This window comes from Rhineura floridana, chromosome 13, assembly GCF_030035675.1.
Source record: "Rhineura floridana isolate rRhiFlo1 chromosome 13, rRhiFlo1.hap2, whole genome shotgun sequence".
NCBI lineage: Eukaryota > Metazoa > Chordata > Lepidosauria > Squamata > Rhineuridae > Rhineura > Rhineura floridana.
Genome location: NC_084492.1, coordinates 37,215,021 through 37,230,459, shown reverse-complemented (window position 1 = coordinate 37,230,459; position 15,439 = coordinate 37,215,021). Strand labels below are relative to the sequence as shown.

The 15,439-nt window shown below is 48.5% G+C and overlaps 1 protein-coding gene across 1 annotated transcript in view; it reads left to right on the top strand.

Moving 5' to 3' along the window:
- Nucleotides 1-933: 933 nt before the first annotated feature.
- The window catches only part of CPNE7 (copine 7), a 45,581-nt gene continuing 31,075 nt past the window's right edge, over nucleotides 934-15,439 (top strand). The window contains exon 1 of the mRNA XM_061593659.1: nucleotides 934-1,107. Coding sequence (XP_061449643.1) covers nucleotides 934-1,107 — 174 coding nt within the window. The remainder of the gene's footprint in view (nucleotides 1,108-15,439) is intronic.

The window sequence follows — 15,439 nt, the reverse complement described above, 5'->3', positions numbered from 1 at the left end:
CTGTCAGCTAATTCCTGAATTTGTAAGATGTGGCTTGTCAATTTACCTAGCCCGTGCTGCTTTATATCCTTTAGGCAGTTGCTTGAGTGGCTTTGCTACCACCTCCCACCCCATGGCAAGGTAACCCTCTTCACCGATCTGTGAACGTCACACAAAGATGCTTGTGCCACTGTGGGTTGCTGTTTCCACTCCCGTCTAGAGATCCAGACTTCTTTCAGATGCAAGAAAACGTTCCGGCATCCCCCTGTGGATCTGCCTTGTGAAATTCGTGCCCCACTTCTGCTGTGCCAACGCAGGATCCAGAAAGGCAGGGAACTGACAGATTATTCCTGCTCTTGGTGACTTGGAAAAGGAATATTTTTTTCTCTTCTCTGTCCCCCTCCCCAATTCTCTGAAGTTCCAGAGACCGGCAAAGGGCAGACAACTGGGCCACCTCCTCTCCCAATCCCTCCAGAGAGAGAGGCAGGGCACATATGCATCCAGGCTAGATCTGTGCCAGCAACGAGGGAGGCTGAGTGGGATCTGGCATCCGGGTGAGAGGAAGAAGAACGAGGCAGCAAAACACCACTTGTTAATTTGCAGGGAGAAGGAAGTGCTCTCTTAATTGCTCTGCTTGGCAGGAGCCAAGCAAACAAGATGCGCTGCCTCCGTCAGGCAATGCTCTGCACGCGTCTGGGATTGAATTGACCACACCAGCTGCGGACAAAACTCAGTGGTCCCTTGGGAACTGGCTACTCCCCAGTGCTGAAGGCAAGCTGGACTCCTTGGCTGTGCCACACACGGTGCCCTGCAGCTGACCCGTCATCACCAGACTTTGTTCCTAAGTCCAGATCTGTCTGTGGATGCTCCCTGGTGCCCAAGCCCTTGAAGCCCAGTTCTCTGTCTCTGTTACTTGCGGCTGTCCCTGAGCTAGGATCCTCTGCCCTTCCAAGGATGAATGAGTTATTGGACCCAACTTCGCAGGCCAACCTGGGTGTCGTCACTGCCACCTGCGTCTCCAAGGTGGAGTTGCGGGTCAGCTGCAAGCACCTGCTCGACCGTGATACCCTCAACAAGTCGGATCCTTGCGTGGTGCTCCTCATGCAGTCCCAAGGGCAGTGGATGGAGGTAGGTAATGGTCTGTGGGGAATGGGAAATCAGAGCTGGGGAGGGACGCAAGGTGGGTGGATGAGGACTGGGAGGAAGGTGCTGTTAGGCAGGCAGGCAGGCTAGGCTCACCTGGTGCCCTACAACCATCTAAAGCAGGTGCGGAACAGAGTGAGCCAACTCCTGGTGAGGGAGGGTTGCCAGAAGCACATGGGGCCAATGCCACAGGGCTTCCCTCACCTCACCTTCTGGGCCAGTAGAGACTGGTGGCTCCAATGTCAGTGGGGCAGTGAATCCACTCCGGGTTTTAGTTGGACTAAAGCAGAATCATAACCCCATTGACATTGGCGCCAAAAGCCTTCACTGTTCCAGGCACAATTCAATGCGCTGGCCTTGCCATCTTGGGCCCTACATTTTAGCTTACCTTATGCCCTTTATCAAAATAGCTGGTATAGCACAGTGGGGAGGAGAGCCTGGTTGGGAGACCAGAGTCTGTGAGTTCAAATCCCCACTCATGTCTCCTGGGCATCAAGGGCCAGCTAAAGATCACCCCCACAGGGAGTAGCTCAGGGGTGACATGCCCTGCCCCATGTGCAGCCGTGGGCAAGCTGCAGAGTCCCAAGGAGCCCAGTTGCCCCCCAGCTGGCAGTTGTGGACAAGGAAAGGGCTGGTTTGTGTAGCTGTGGCAACCTGAGCAGGCCCTAGCCAGCTGGGGAGGACTAGCCTCAGAGGGAGGCAATGGTAAACCTCCTCTGAATACCGCTTACTATGAAAACCCTATTCATAGGGTAGCCATAAGTTGGGTTCAACTGGAAGGCAGTCCATTTCCATTTTCATGCCCTTTATCTTATCACAGTCCTGAAGACTAACCCAGTGGTGGCTGGCTCCTATTGGGACTAGCTGGGCAGAAGGCAGGGTGCCCAACAGTAGGTGGATCCTGAGCCAATGACAGGCTGCGCCAACTCCCTGCTGAGTTCTACAAGGGGCAACAGTGAGGCAAAGGAGGAGGAGGAGGAAGCTGACAGCTGGGGCCACCTCCTGGGCGGGTTGTAAGTAAGAGGTAGGCAGGTGGGGAGTTGGCTGATGGCAGATTGAAGTTGGTGGGGCAGTGCCCAATTTGCCTCAAGGACCAGCCTCCACTGGTGACTGACAGAGGGCACACTCCTCCCGTTTCCATCTATGTGCCACTTACAGAAGTGCAAGGATGTGTTCTTGAGAGACGATTTTGTGGTTGGCCTACCTTAATGGCCCTCCACAAGAGACATGTTAAAGTCTGAGGCCACATCCACACCAGACATTTCTGCCACTTACAATGGTCATGACTTCCCCCAAAGAATCCTGAGAAGTGTAATTTGTGAAGAGTGCTGAGAGCTTTTAGGAGGCGCCCTGTTCCCTTCACAGAGCTACAGTTCCCAGGAGAGGGGCTGACTGTTAAACCATTCTGGCCATTGGAGCTCTGTCAAGGAACTAGGAGCCTCCAACTACACTTCCCAGGATTCTTTGGGGGAAGCCATGACTGTTTAAAGTGGAATAAATGCCTGGTGTGGATGTGGCCTCAGTATCTTTCAGAAACAGCTTCAGCCTTTTCTAGGTGGACTGGTTTTTACGGAGCAGGCTTAAGCTAGTGGAAGGGCAGGGCTTCTATGACAATGACTTTAACTGAAGGAGAGGCCTGTATGCATCTCTGAATGAATGAACCGTGAATGGATAAACCTGCAAAACTTTGCAATCTCCGTTGCCAGGTCTGTTGCTGGACTGTACCAAATGGGCCAGGCCCACCAGAAGAACATGGAAATTAAGTGACCAAGGCCTGTCCTTTCCAAATATAGAGCAGAAAGATGGATTCACTGTCTGTCTCCCAAATGGCAGTTCCCAGGGCATGGTGTTTGCCCTGCAGCAGTTGCATTCCTGGCCAGAGATGAGAACAAGTGTAGCGTTCTCCATGTGGATTGGTTCTACATGTGGGAGGATCAGAGGGCCATGAGGCTGTGGTGGAGAGGAGAAGTGATGTACAGTCTCATCCACCAAGCCTAGCGCTCATTGTCTTGGATTTGCACCCCCAGTGCAAATTATTTAATTCACTGGATGAATTTTGCTTGGTTGAGAGTTTAATTGATTGCCCCATATGAGGTCAGGAAGGACTACTCCCCCCCTCCCATGAAGTTCAACTGATTAGTAACTAGGAGCGTCACTCAGTTAAAGAAATCTCAGCCAATTAATCCTGTGAAGTTTAGTGTAATCCAGCAATTAAAATTGCATACATTTGCAGGTGGGTAAAATCATATTTCTGAAGCAAGCAATATACTTCCGCTGCTTTTAAAGAATGGATGCCTATGCCATAGCAAGGGCATCTTTGCAAAGGCACCCCTCTCCTCTATGAAGAAGTAAGGGCAAAGCAGGAGTCTGGTTAATTGGGTGCACCCTTTTAGTCACTGTTAAAAAATTAATTAAGCTAACTAATTAGCTGACAACATTGTAGCCACCTAAGTGACTCTTAAGAGTATTTTGCCTTCCTTCATAAATACAGCTTGACTTGCTTTTTTAAGTCATCTGTAGCTCTCAGCTCAGCCGGCCCCATTCTACCTTGTACCTGCTCTTTGCTTGGTGGACTGGACTGCATAGACCTCAGGCCTGGGGACTGAATATGGCCCTCCAGACTTCCCTGTCTGGTCCTTGGAACTTTCCCCAGGACACACCCATCACTGACACTGCTTTGCCCCTAGGGGATTTCTATTAAGCTGAAATGTGTCCTTGAACTCTGATCATGACTTTTGCTTGCCGGGATAAAGGACAGAGAGGGGAGTGCGAGTGTGTGCAGAAACTAGCCGACTGTACAAAGGTAACATTTACATTCATTACCCTGCCCACTTTTGCCTGTGGCCCCACCCACCACTAGCATGTGGCCCTCAGAAGATTGCCCAGAAGGGAATGCGGCCCTCATGATGAAAAAAGGTTCCTCAGCCCTGGCATATGTTGAAGGTGTTGTAAATTGCAACTAGGGCTGCAGTTCAAGCTGGGCCAAGTTCAGGGTTCTAGTTTTGGTGTACAAAGCCCTATACAGCTTGGGACCAGGATGCCTGAAAGACCGCCTTACCCCTTATATACCCAGTCGATCACTGCGCTCTGCAGGTGAGGGCCTCCTGCAGATACCATCTTATCCGGAGGTCCATCCCGCACAACACAGGAAGCAGACCTTTAGTGTTGTGGCACCAGCCCTTTGGAATGTCCTCCCCGTAAATATTAGACAGGCGTCATGTCTGTTGTCTTTCCGGCGCCTACTGAAGACCTTCCTCTTTCAACAAGCCTTTTAAGTAGAGACCTTATCCCACTCTGCATCTGCATTGTAATTGCTTTTTAAGATGTTTGTGAAGCTGTTATTTTAATGATGTCTTTACGATGTTTGGTTTTAATATGTTTTTAAAGATGTTTTCTTTTAATATGTTTTAACATCTTTTGTTTTAAAGATGTTAGTGTTTTTAGTGTTTTTGTTTGCCATCCTGGGCTCCTTCTGAGAGGAAGGGTGGGATATAAATTTATTAAATAAATAAATAAAAACTCAAATTTGAGGTTGATGTGTGCATGCCTGAGGACAGATAAAGAGAGGGTCCTCTAGCTGGCCAGGGTGTGTGCTCATCTACCTGTCTTCCTTCCATTGCAAACTGATACCATTCAGGAAGCTGACCTCTCCTTCCAAATTCGCCTTCCCGCTTTTTTGACCAGCCGAGGAAAAAGGAGACATCTTGCCTTTGTGCCTTTCTCCTGCAGCATGAGGGCAATGACCAAGCCAGGCCATTGCACCTCCAGCACAGTTAGCTGGAACTAGATTGCTTTTCCTATCAACTATGTATTTCTGTAAATACATAATCTGAGATTCTGCATGCACTTTTGCAGCCTCTGTTGCCCCTCCATCAGAGCTGAACGTACCCAAAGCAGCCATGCAAAGGGGCAAAATGCTGAGCAGTGAAGACTAGCAGGATAGGAAGCTGGCTTATACAGAGTCAGGCCATGGGTCCATCTAGCCCATTACTGTCTACACTGACTGGCAGCGGCTGTCCAGGGTTTCAGGCAGGAATCTCTCCCAGCTCTACATGGAGATGCCAGGGATTGAACCTGGGACCTTCTCCAAGCAAAGAAGGTGAGCTATAGTGAGAACAGTATAGGAAGCCTAGGCGGCTGCCTAATACTGAGTCAGGCATGGTCCATCTAGCCCGGTACTGTCTACACTGACTGGCAGCAGCTCTCCAGGGTTTCAGGCAGGATTCTTTCTCAGCCCTACCTGGAGATGCAATCAGGGACTGAACCTGGGAGCTTCTGCATGCAAAGCAGGAGCTCTGCGAATATGCTACAGCTCTTCCCCTACCGGGTTTTAGTTCAGACTTTCAAGGAACTGCCCAAGCACCTTGGAAGTTCAAGCTGAAACCTGGAGCAGATTCCCTGCCCCTCTGACATCGGACTCACCAGCCTCCACTGCTTCTGCAAGTCAAACTCTCGGTCCATCCAGGCCATTACTCCCTTCCCTGAGTGAGAGCAGTTCTCCAAGATATCAGAAGGGCAAAAGTCTGTCTCAGCTTCACTTTCAGAAATCCTATTATTTGCTTTCATGTTTATCTGTTTTAGGGACTGATATGCCACCTTTTGTGTGTGTGCCTCTGGTGGCGCACAGAAATAAATAACAATAAAGCCAATAAAATGAGTAGGCAAAACAGCACATAAATGACAGCATCATTTATGATGATGATGTTGCCCCTCAATATTTTTAAGTGGGCATTTTTCTGTGGCCTTCGGTGGCTAGTTCTAAATTGTGCTGCAGGTGTGCCTCCCTGGGGTCCTGCTGGGAGGAAGGGCGGGATATAAATAAATAAATAAATAAATAAATAAATAAATAAGTGGTGCTTCTGGTTGAAGTTAGGTTTAAATTATGCGGTATTGTTATTTTTGTGCTGCCTTTTTAGTAGTAAGTTTGAAATGAAATGGATCCTTTTTTTAAAAATGGTTTTGAAATTCTCTTTTTAAATACGTTTTGGGTGTGTATTTTGTAAAGCATTTGGGGGGGAAACTCTTTTCTTGAAAAGCAAACTGTAGATCTGTTAAATAAGCAATAGAATAAAGAAACCAGTGATTAAAAAAACCCAAAACCAAACATAAAGTAACCATTTAAAATCCATTTGAAAGAGAGATACCAATAATTGCTATGAAAATCTGGCATGTTTTCTTTGCAAAGCTTACACAGAAGAAGAACCCATTTATGCTAGTTTGGGAAATGTGATAAAAGGGGATAGATGAATATGTTTTTCTATTAAGCGGTCTGTTAATATGGTGACAATTATTACTGCTGCAGCTATTCATGATGATTTGTAAATAAATATATACAATATTATAAATAAATAGAACTCCCTCCCCACAGAGGTGTGCATGGCCTCTTATGCTACGGATTTTAAACTGATGTTTTAAACCCTATCTTTTTTGTGCGGCCTTTTCATAATGAGCTGTGTTACAAAATTAATAGCTCTGCTTAGTTGTTTTATTAGTCTTTGTAATTGTTTTAACTGGCCTTTTAAAATAATTGTTAATGCTGCTGCCTTTGATCATTTTCTGTTTAGATCATTGTATGTATTGCACTTCTTCTGATTTTGTGAGTCGCCTTGAGTCAGCGATGCCCCTGAAGGCCGCATGTAAATAATTTAATTAATTAATTGTGCCAGAGTGCGCAAGGTTCAATCTGTGCAACCTGTAGAAGGGACACAGTCCTTCACCTGCTGTGATTAGACATTTGAGGCTTGTATGCCTCAGGTATATGGAAAGATGGTAGAGATCAGTCAGTGAGGGGAAGAAAATTCCCTCTTGATATGGTCAGAGACACTTTTTCCATTATCACTTCACATATCCCAGAGGAAAGCCCTGACGTTGATCAGAGAGATGTTCTGGGGCTAAACCCTAATGATCCAAGGGTCAAATTAAGCCCTGCTTCAGACAAAAAAAGTACTTCACACAGTGCACGATGGAATTCACTCCCACAAGAAGCAGGCATGGCCACTGACTTGGATGGCTTTAAAAGCGGATTAGACACATTCATGGAGGAAAAGGCTATCAGTGGCTACTAGCCACGATGACTGCGCTCTGCCTCCATAGAAGTGGTATGCTTCTGAATGCCAGTTGCTGGAGACCACGGGGGGGCATAACTCAGTGGCAGAGCATCTGCCTGGCATGCAGAAGGTCCCAGGTTCAATCCCCGACATCTCCAAATAGGGCTGGGAGGCACTCTTGCCTGAGGCCACATTCACACCATACACTTACTGCACTATTTAAACAGTTATGGCTTCCCCCAAAGAATCCTGGGAAATGTAATTTGTGAAGGGTGCTGAGAGTTGTAAGGAGACCCCTATTTTCCTCACAGAACTACAGTTCTCAGAGTTGCTTAACAGTCAATCTTTCATTCTAAGGAACTCTTGGAATTGTAGCTCTGGTGTGAATGTGGCCAGTAACCCTGGACAGCAGCTGCTAGCCAGTGTAGACAATAATAAGCTAGATAGACCAATGGTCTGACTTGGTATAAGGCACCTTCCTGGGTTCCTGTGAGAGTGCTGTTGTGCTCATGTCCTGCTTGCAGGCTTCCCACTGGAACATCTGGTTGGCCACTGTGAGAACAGGATGCTGGACTAGGTGGGCCCCCACTGGCCTGATCCAGCAGGCTCTTCTTGCTCTCTGAGGTGAAAGACAAGATGGCACCCCCCCACTGTTCCTCGTAGAGAAGGGGATCCAACTGGCATCTGAACCTCATTTCAGCAAACCAGTGATAGGACAGCATCTTCAATGTAGCCGAGGGCAGCAGACCACTTTAGCCCAGATCCTTTGAAAGAGGATTAGACGCATTCATGGAGGAGAAGGCGATCAATGACTGCCAGTCATGATGGCTGCACTCTGCCTCCATAGTCTGAGGTGGAATGCGTCTCAATGCCAGTTGCTGGAACCTGCCAGCGGGGGGAGCCGCAACTCAGTGGTAGAGCGTCTGCGGTGCATGCAGAAGATCTCAGGTCAGCACTAATCCCGATTTGCTTGCAGAAAGCTGACGCGGAAGTTAGATGTCTGCTCTTTTTTGAGCATTTGTTCTGATTTGATTGTGGGGAGGTTACGCCACAGTGAGCACTCATCCTGCATTCAGCCTGATGTCTCTACACGTCTTCCTGCTAATCATTCGTTCATCCCACACTTTTGGGTGCATTTCCCTGTCACTGTCTTAACCACAAGAAGTCTGTGTCTTTTTAAAAGTGGATTTGTTTGGCTAGGGCAACAGAGTGCTGTAATCTACTTTAATTGAGTGAGTGTGGCGTAATGGTTAGAGCGTTGGACTATGACCTGGGAGACCACGGTTTGAATCTCCCCACAGCCATGAACCTCGCTGGGTGACCTTGGGCCAGTCACTGCTTCTCATCCTCAGAGGGAGGCAATGGTAAAACCACCTCTGAATACCACTTACCATGAAAACCCTCTTCATAGGGTCGCCCATAAGTTGGGATCATTTTCAAAGGTCCAGTATGCACATGAATTCCCCCTGCAAAATACTGACAATCCAGCAGCGTCTGAGAGAGTATGCCACATGGCACTCACAGCTCTGTCATCCAACACCTTCCCTCCTCTTCCTGCCCCTCACCATCAGCCGCCTCCCTCTGTACAGTGGTAGGACCAGACCAGCCCTATCAATCTGCGTAAAATGATACATTTGCAGGTGAATTTCCACAGGATAAAAAAGGGTTCAACCAACCCTGTGCTCATTCCCTCCGGGCATGTCCTGGGGCTGGTCTGTCTTACTGTGCTGCTGACTCCCCAGGTGGGCTTTTGCAGAGTCACAGCAGCTGGCTCCTTGGTCACGACACCTGTAAATGACTCCCTTCTTTCTCCCTTGCTGGGCTTGATGCCAGCTGCTTCCAGCCTGGAATCTTCCTCTCTTTCCTTTGTGCACTTGCAAAGGAGTGTGACAGCACTTGGCTTCCTTGTTGCTACCATCTCAGGCTGATTCCGTCCTCGCTTCCTAGCACATGGCTCTTTTGTAACAGTTTCAGGGTTAATTGCCTGTAGCTTTGGAAGCTCGTTAGATGTTGGCACTGAAGGTTTTCATCCTCTATGCAAGTCTCTGAGCAGGCGACGGCAATAAAGGCCAGGCAGGTGGGCTGGGAGAGTTGAACAATGAGTCCCTTGAGCCGTCCAAGGCCCTTTTCTCTGTCAAGGGCCTCTGGGTTTGGAGAGAACACTTTGGCTACCCATTCTGGAGGATGCGGGGTGATGCGATCAGGTTGATACATCGGAGACAGGGGCTGATGGCTCTTCTGGCTCAATGGGCTCTGGGCATGCCAATATCCACCTGGCACCCCATGTCAAACTGGTGGATTGCTGGCTCAGTGTATAAGAATCAGGGGGATGACTTATTGCAAAAAAAGAAATGGACAGGAAAAAGGACTGGCAAGTGTAGGCAACACTTGCTTTGATGCAACATCATCTAACCTCCCTGCAAAGAAATCAGCATGAACACTCATTAAATAGCCAATGTCATCTCATCTCCCTGCAAAGAGAAAACAGGTGAATGCTCAATAAACAGGTCATCTGGAAGAGCCCACCGTCAGAAAGATTCCCCTTTTGCAAGTTTTTGGGTATCACAGAACTCTTCATCAAGCAGAACAGAAAGGGAATGCTTTCAACACTCTAAAGCAGCCTTTCCCAACCCGTGTGCCTCCAGATGTTGTTGGACCACAACACCTATCTTTCCTGACCATTGGCAATGCTGGCTGAGGCTGATGGGAGTTGTGGTTCAACAACATCTGGAGGCACACTGGTTGGGAAAGGCTGCTCTAAAGCAGTATTCCCCAATCAGGTGCCCTCCAGATGTTATGGACTACAACTGTAGCTGATGGAAGCTGTAGCTGATGGAAGCTGGGGCTGATGGAAGCCATAGTCCAAAACAGCCGGAGGGCATCAGGTTGAGGAAGGCTGCTCTAAAGCAGAGCTGGGGAAGAGACATTGCAGGACTACAACTCCCATCATCCCTGGCCATTGGCCATGGTAACTGGGGCTGATGGGAGGTTGTTTTCAGAGGGGTAGCAGCTGCATCAAGTCTGTTGCAGGAAAACCAACATAGCGTCTTGTGGCACCTTAAACAGGGTTGGGAGTTGGACTCCAACTCCCATCAGCCCTGGCCAATCTGGCCAATGGTGAGAGATAATAGGAGTTGTAGTCAAGCACCATCTGGCAGGCCTACAGGTTCCACTTCATCAGATGCATGAAGTGTAACCCTTCCATTCTAAGCTAGTCATTTGGGTCTGGATAGAGACAATGGCTTCCTCTCGCGCTAGAGTTGCTAATTCACTCTGACCTATGGCTGCTGTTGTAAAGGGTTGCCCTGTTTGTCTTGCATCCATTGTAGCTCTAATTGAGTTGTTATGATCTGTACTTCTTGCATTGCATTTCCCTCTCACCCCACTCCTTAGAACTCTTTCCCTGAAGTGGACCCCAAGAAAGCTGATGCCATAATCAAATGTGTTAAGAAAGCTGATGCCATAATCAAATGTGTTAGTCTTTAAGGGGCCACAAAACATGTTGTTGTTTCTAAAAAACTCTATAGATGTGTTTGTCATTATTCAGGAGGGTCATGGTGACATTTGGGGCTTGTGAGCAACTGCAGTTCTTGAGCTTTGGTCTTCCTGTTGCCTTTCCAAACAGGATTTCTAGTCGGCTAATGATTTGTGTACTACCAGAGGACCTTCGCTCATGTTCTTTTTCTAGTGCCTCTTGTTTTGATGATTATGAGTAAGCAGCTCCTCTGGCATTGCCGACACAGAATGGGAGATTTTAATCCTACTAAAATTTGTTCAGTAGATTGCAGCTGCTGTGTTTGTCCCAAAGGCTCCCTTTCTGTTCTGCTTAATGAAGGGTTCTGTGATACCCAAAAGCTTGCAAAAGGGAAATATGTGGGCGCTTCCGGAAGACGTCTTTATTGAGCATTCAGTCTGATTTGTTTGCAGAGAGATTAGACAATGTTGGCTGTTTAATGAGCATCCGTTCTCATTTTTTTGTGGGGGGGGTTATACGACATTGCCTCAAAGGAAGTATTATCCCCACATCTTCCAGTGCATTTCCTTATCACTTTCCTTATTGCAAAAAGTCCGACTTTGGGGGGAAGTGGTTTGATGTGCAAAACCTCCCAATCGACTATAATTGCACAACCTGAATTTGCTGGTATGTGACTGAATCCCACCTTAAAATAGTGACAGCCTGGAAGCACCCAAAGGGCGGACCTAAGTTCTGCCCTCTCCAAACTACATGGCTTTGTGCATGTGTGGCTGTGTGTATGCTCATGTGTCCGTGCATGCATGGGCTGTGGACATCCTTACTTAGAATGGAGTTTTATTTTCATAAAAGGTTGGGATGGCAGGCGCAGAACATCTGGTTGGATTAAATCAGCCTTCCCCAACCTGGTGCCCTCCAGACGTTGCTAGGTGACAGCTTTCATCCGCCCAGCCAGCATGGCCAACAGTCAACTAGAGACCAGGGGCGTCACTACCGGGGTGCGGAGGGTGCGGACCACATCCGGGTGACACCCTGAGGGGGGTGACACCCAGAGCCGCCCCGCCCCGCGCTGTTGGCTGGCAAAGGAGCCGAGAAGCGCTCCGGGTTGGCACAGCCAACTCCTCCTCGGAGGTGGGTGGGCGAGACCAACAGCAGGCACCCGCCCGCTGGCGGTGAAGCCGGGATGGCCTTCCACCACCAGCCTGGAGCGTGTGGTGAGTGCGCACGTGCGCGCCGGAGGTCCACCCCCCCGCATTCCCACTAGTGACGCCGCTGCTAGAGACACTTGGGGGGGTGGCCTTCAGCCTCTGGGTCTCAGGTTCCCTATCCCTGGTATCCTGCCTTCCTCCCAGAAGAAGCCCAGGGCAGCAGCAGCTGTCCTGGGTTTCAGGCAGGAGTTGTTTCCAGATCCACTGGAGATGGCAGGATTTGAATCTGGGACTTTGTTCATGCAAAGCAGATGTTCTACCCCTGAGCACTACGGCCATCCTCCACTTTGTATGGTTAATGACCAGGCAGACTGCAGGCTCCTGTTCTATGCAATCAGTGCTAACAATGTGTTTGCTGCTAGCCAACCACTCTGGCCCTCCCATTGGGCAGGGTGAGGTGACTGCCCCCCAGAGCCAGTTGTAAGTGACATAAAAGGGCAGCAAATGGTTAGCTAATTAATTTATTGTTGTATTTTCACTGCCAGGCAGTGGGGGAGGTACTTGTTGGATTTTCCTAACTCAGGCGGGCGTAACAACTTGGCTAGCTTTCGGGGATCTGTGCCTTGATTTGCAGGGAGTGGGGGTGGGAACCTGCATGTTTGGGCCGGTCCTGCAGGCCTGGTTGTATTGAGGCGGGGGGGGGTGCACAGAGGCCAAGCAACAGAAGGACACTTGTGTGAATCAGCTCTGTGGATTGTGATTTTTGCTGGTGGGAGGCACGCAGTGGGAGGGGAAGGAAACTCAGCAGATGACGAAAGGGGCCTCCTGCCAACCTTGGGAGCAGGCAGGCCAAGCCCTCATGTGTTGCAAGGCGATAGCATTCTTCCCACTAATTCCCTCTCCTCTTGCAATTTGCATGATGAATGAGGGCTGTTAAAATTTCCTGGATGGCTTGACTGCAGGGATACACACACACACAGAGTCCTTAGCTGTCCTTTTTCCTGTGGGATCAAGCTTTATGCAGCTATAGGCACAGTCTTCAACCCTCCTCGCTAGGTCTTGTGAAGATATTGTGCTAGCAGCAAAGAGAACTTGGTGAGAGGCGGGCTGCCAGCTGACCAGAAAAAAATTGGACTGGCTGCTCCTGTGCCACTAACAGCAGATTGATCTGCGGATATTAGCAGGTGAACTTGTTCACGGCATGGAGATCAGTGTTAATCCTCTGTTACAGTCTACACAGGAACATGTGACACTTCTTCTACTAAGTCAGACCTGTCATCTGTTTGGCTCAGTGTTGTCTGAGTGGCCGCGGCTCTCCAGGGTTTCAGGCAGAAATTTATCCCAGCCGTACCTGGAGGTGCTAGGAATTGAACCTGGGATCATCTGCATGCAACCCATGTGCTTTGCAACTGATCAACAGTCCCTGCTCTGGAGATTGAACTGCTGTTAAAGGCACAGGTGCAGAGCTGGTAAAAAACTTGGCAACCCCTAAGCGCTAAGCCTCTGGGCAGCGTCAGAAGGGACAAGAGAAAGGAGCAAGAGGGGAAGGCTCCAAGGGCAGAAGCATGAAAGGTTGCCATCCACCTGGATTTTCTCAGAACAGTAGGAAAAAAATATGAGCCCCCAAAATCTGTTCTGTCTCCAGTCAATCCCTGCTTGTAGCAACCTTCAGCAAATGTGCCCGCCAACTTTTGAAAACCCAAAAGAGATTGCATTCTTAGACATTTCTGCTCAGAAGCAAGCACCACTGAGTTCAATAGGACTTACTCCCAGGTAAGTGTGTATATAGGATTACAGCCTAAACACACTTATCTACAAGTAAGTCAGACTGAACTTGATGAGGCTTATACTTCTGAGCAGAGATGGACGGGATTGTACTGTAAGCTTCTCTTCCTCCACCTCCGTGCTTAGGGTCCTGCCTGAATGCATAATTATTGTTTATAATTTATATAGCACCATCAATGTGCAGGCTGCTTTGTAATGTTCAAGAAGCCAAGTCCTTGCCCCAAGGGCTTACAGTCTATATCTCGATGCATGGGAGACAACAAAGGAAAGGAGAGGAATGGAAGCACATGTAGAAAAAGAGGGAAAACATGCATTTTAATTTGAGTTATTTAATCCTCATTCCCTGCTGTAACCAACCTAAAGGGGCTATGCCAAAGATTTCCAGAAAAGGTGGTTTTTGAGGAGGGATTTGAAGGAAACAAGAAAGGTGGCTGCGTGCAGGAGTCCTGGGAAGATGTTCCAGACATAAGGGGTACCCACGGAGAAAGACTGGAGTCACCCGGAGCAGCAGTGTGTAAGGGCACCAGTGAGGCAGTCATGAGCCTTCTGCAGGTTGCAGCGCAGGTTGCAGCGCAGTGCAATGGGACAGGTGATGCTGGAGCATAACTCCTGGATTGCACATGTCTGTGCACAATCTGAGGGCACCTCTGGGCTGTCGCTATTTTTCAGGAGGGATTAAATTACATACTACAGGTTTGTGCAATTAAAGTAGATTGAAAGGCTCAGCCACCCTAGCCCAGCAAATCCACTTTTAAAAAGAAACTGACTTCCTGTGGTTTGGAAGGTGACTGAGAAATGCACTGAAATGATTAATGGGAAGATGTATAAACACCCCTGCAAACATATCAGGATAAATGCTTAATGAAGACCAGATATAATCTAACCTCCGTGTAAGCTTTGTGCAAGCAAATCAGGATGAATAAACAGGTTGCCTAGAGCCAGTGTGGTGTAGTGGTTAGAGTGTTGGACTATGACCTGGGAGACCAGGGTTCGAATCCCCACACAGCCATGAAGCTGACTGGGTGACCTTGGGCCAGTCCCTGCCTCTCACCCTCAGAGGAAGGCAATGGTAAACCCCCTCTGAATACCGCTTACCACGAAAACCCTATTCATAGGGACGCCCATAAGTCGGAATCGACTTGAAGGCAGTCCATTTCATTTCATATTAAAAGAGGGTACAAGCAGGATTGGCAATGGGGGTGACTAGGGAGGGAGCGTGACACAAAGAAAGGGCCAAGGGCCAAATAGAAAGACTTGGAGGGCCACATTTGGCCCCAGGCCTGAAGTGCCCCAACTCTGTTGTAGACAATGCTGAGTTAGTTGGACCAATGGTCTAACGTAGCATAAGGCCACTCTCTATGTTCATCCGTCCATCCATCCTCCATCTCAGTGTTGCAGAATTCAATAAACCATAGACCAGCCTGTGCAGTTCAGACCTGAGCAGAGAAGACGTGTGCTGCAGAACAAGAGATGCCAAAGTGAGCCGAGCCACAGAGAAGCCAAAACAACAAAAGCATTCTAAAAGCTGGGGGGGGGTTCCTTGTAAAAAAAGCACCACCCTTCCCAATCCCAAATATGTAACAGACATTCAGGCCCTGAGCAAAATGTGGTCCACCCACCTGGTCATTCCAAAAAGTAATTTCATTGGCAGCAAGCAAGATCTTGCACAGTGCTTTGCTTTGGTCCAGAAAGATAACCTTGGGAAAGCTGGCTCTAATTGCCATTTTGTTAAAAATCCACAGAGAAGATGAAACCGAGCTGAACAAAGGCTGAATTAGAGGAGCTGATTTCGGAGGACAGGGGGACTGACCTTAAAGATGACTATCTCCAAAGTGGGAAAAGAAGAGTTGTTCAGTAAGAACCAA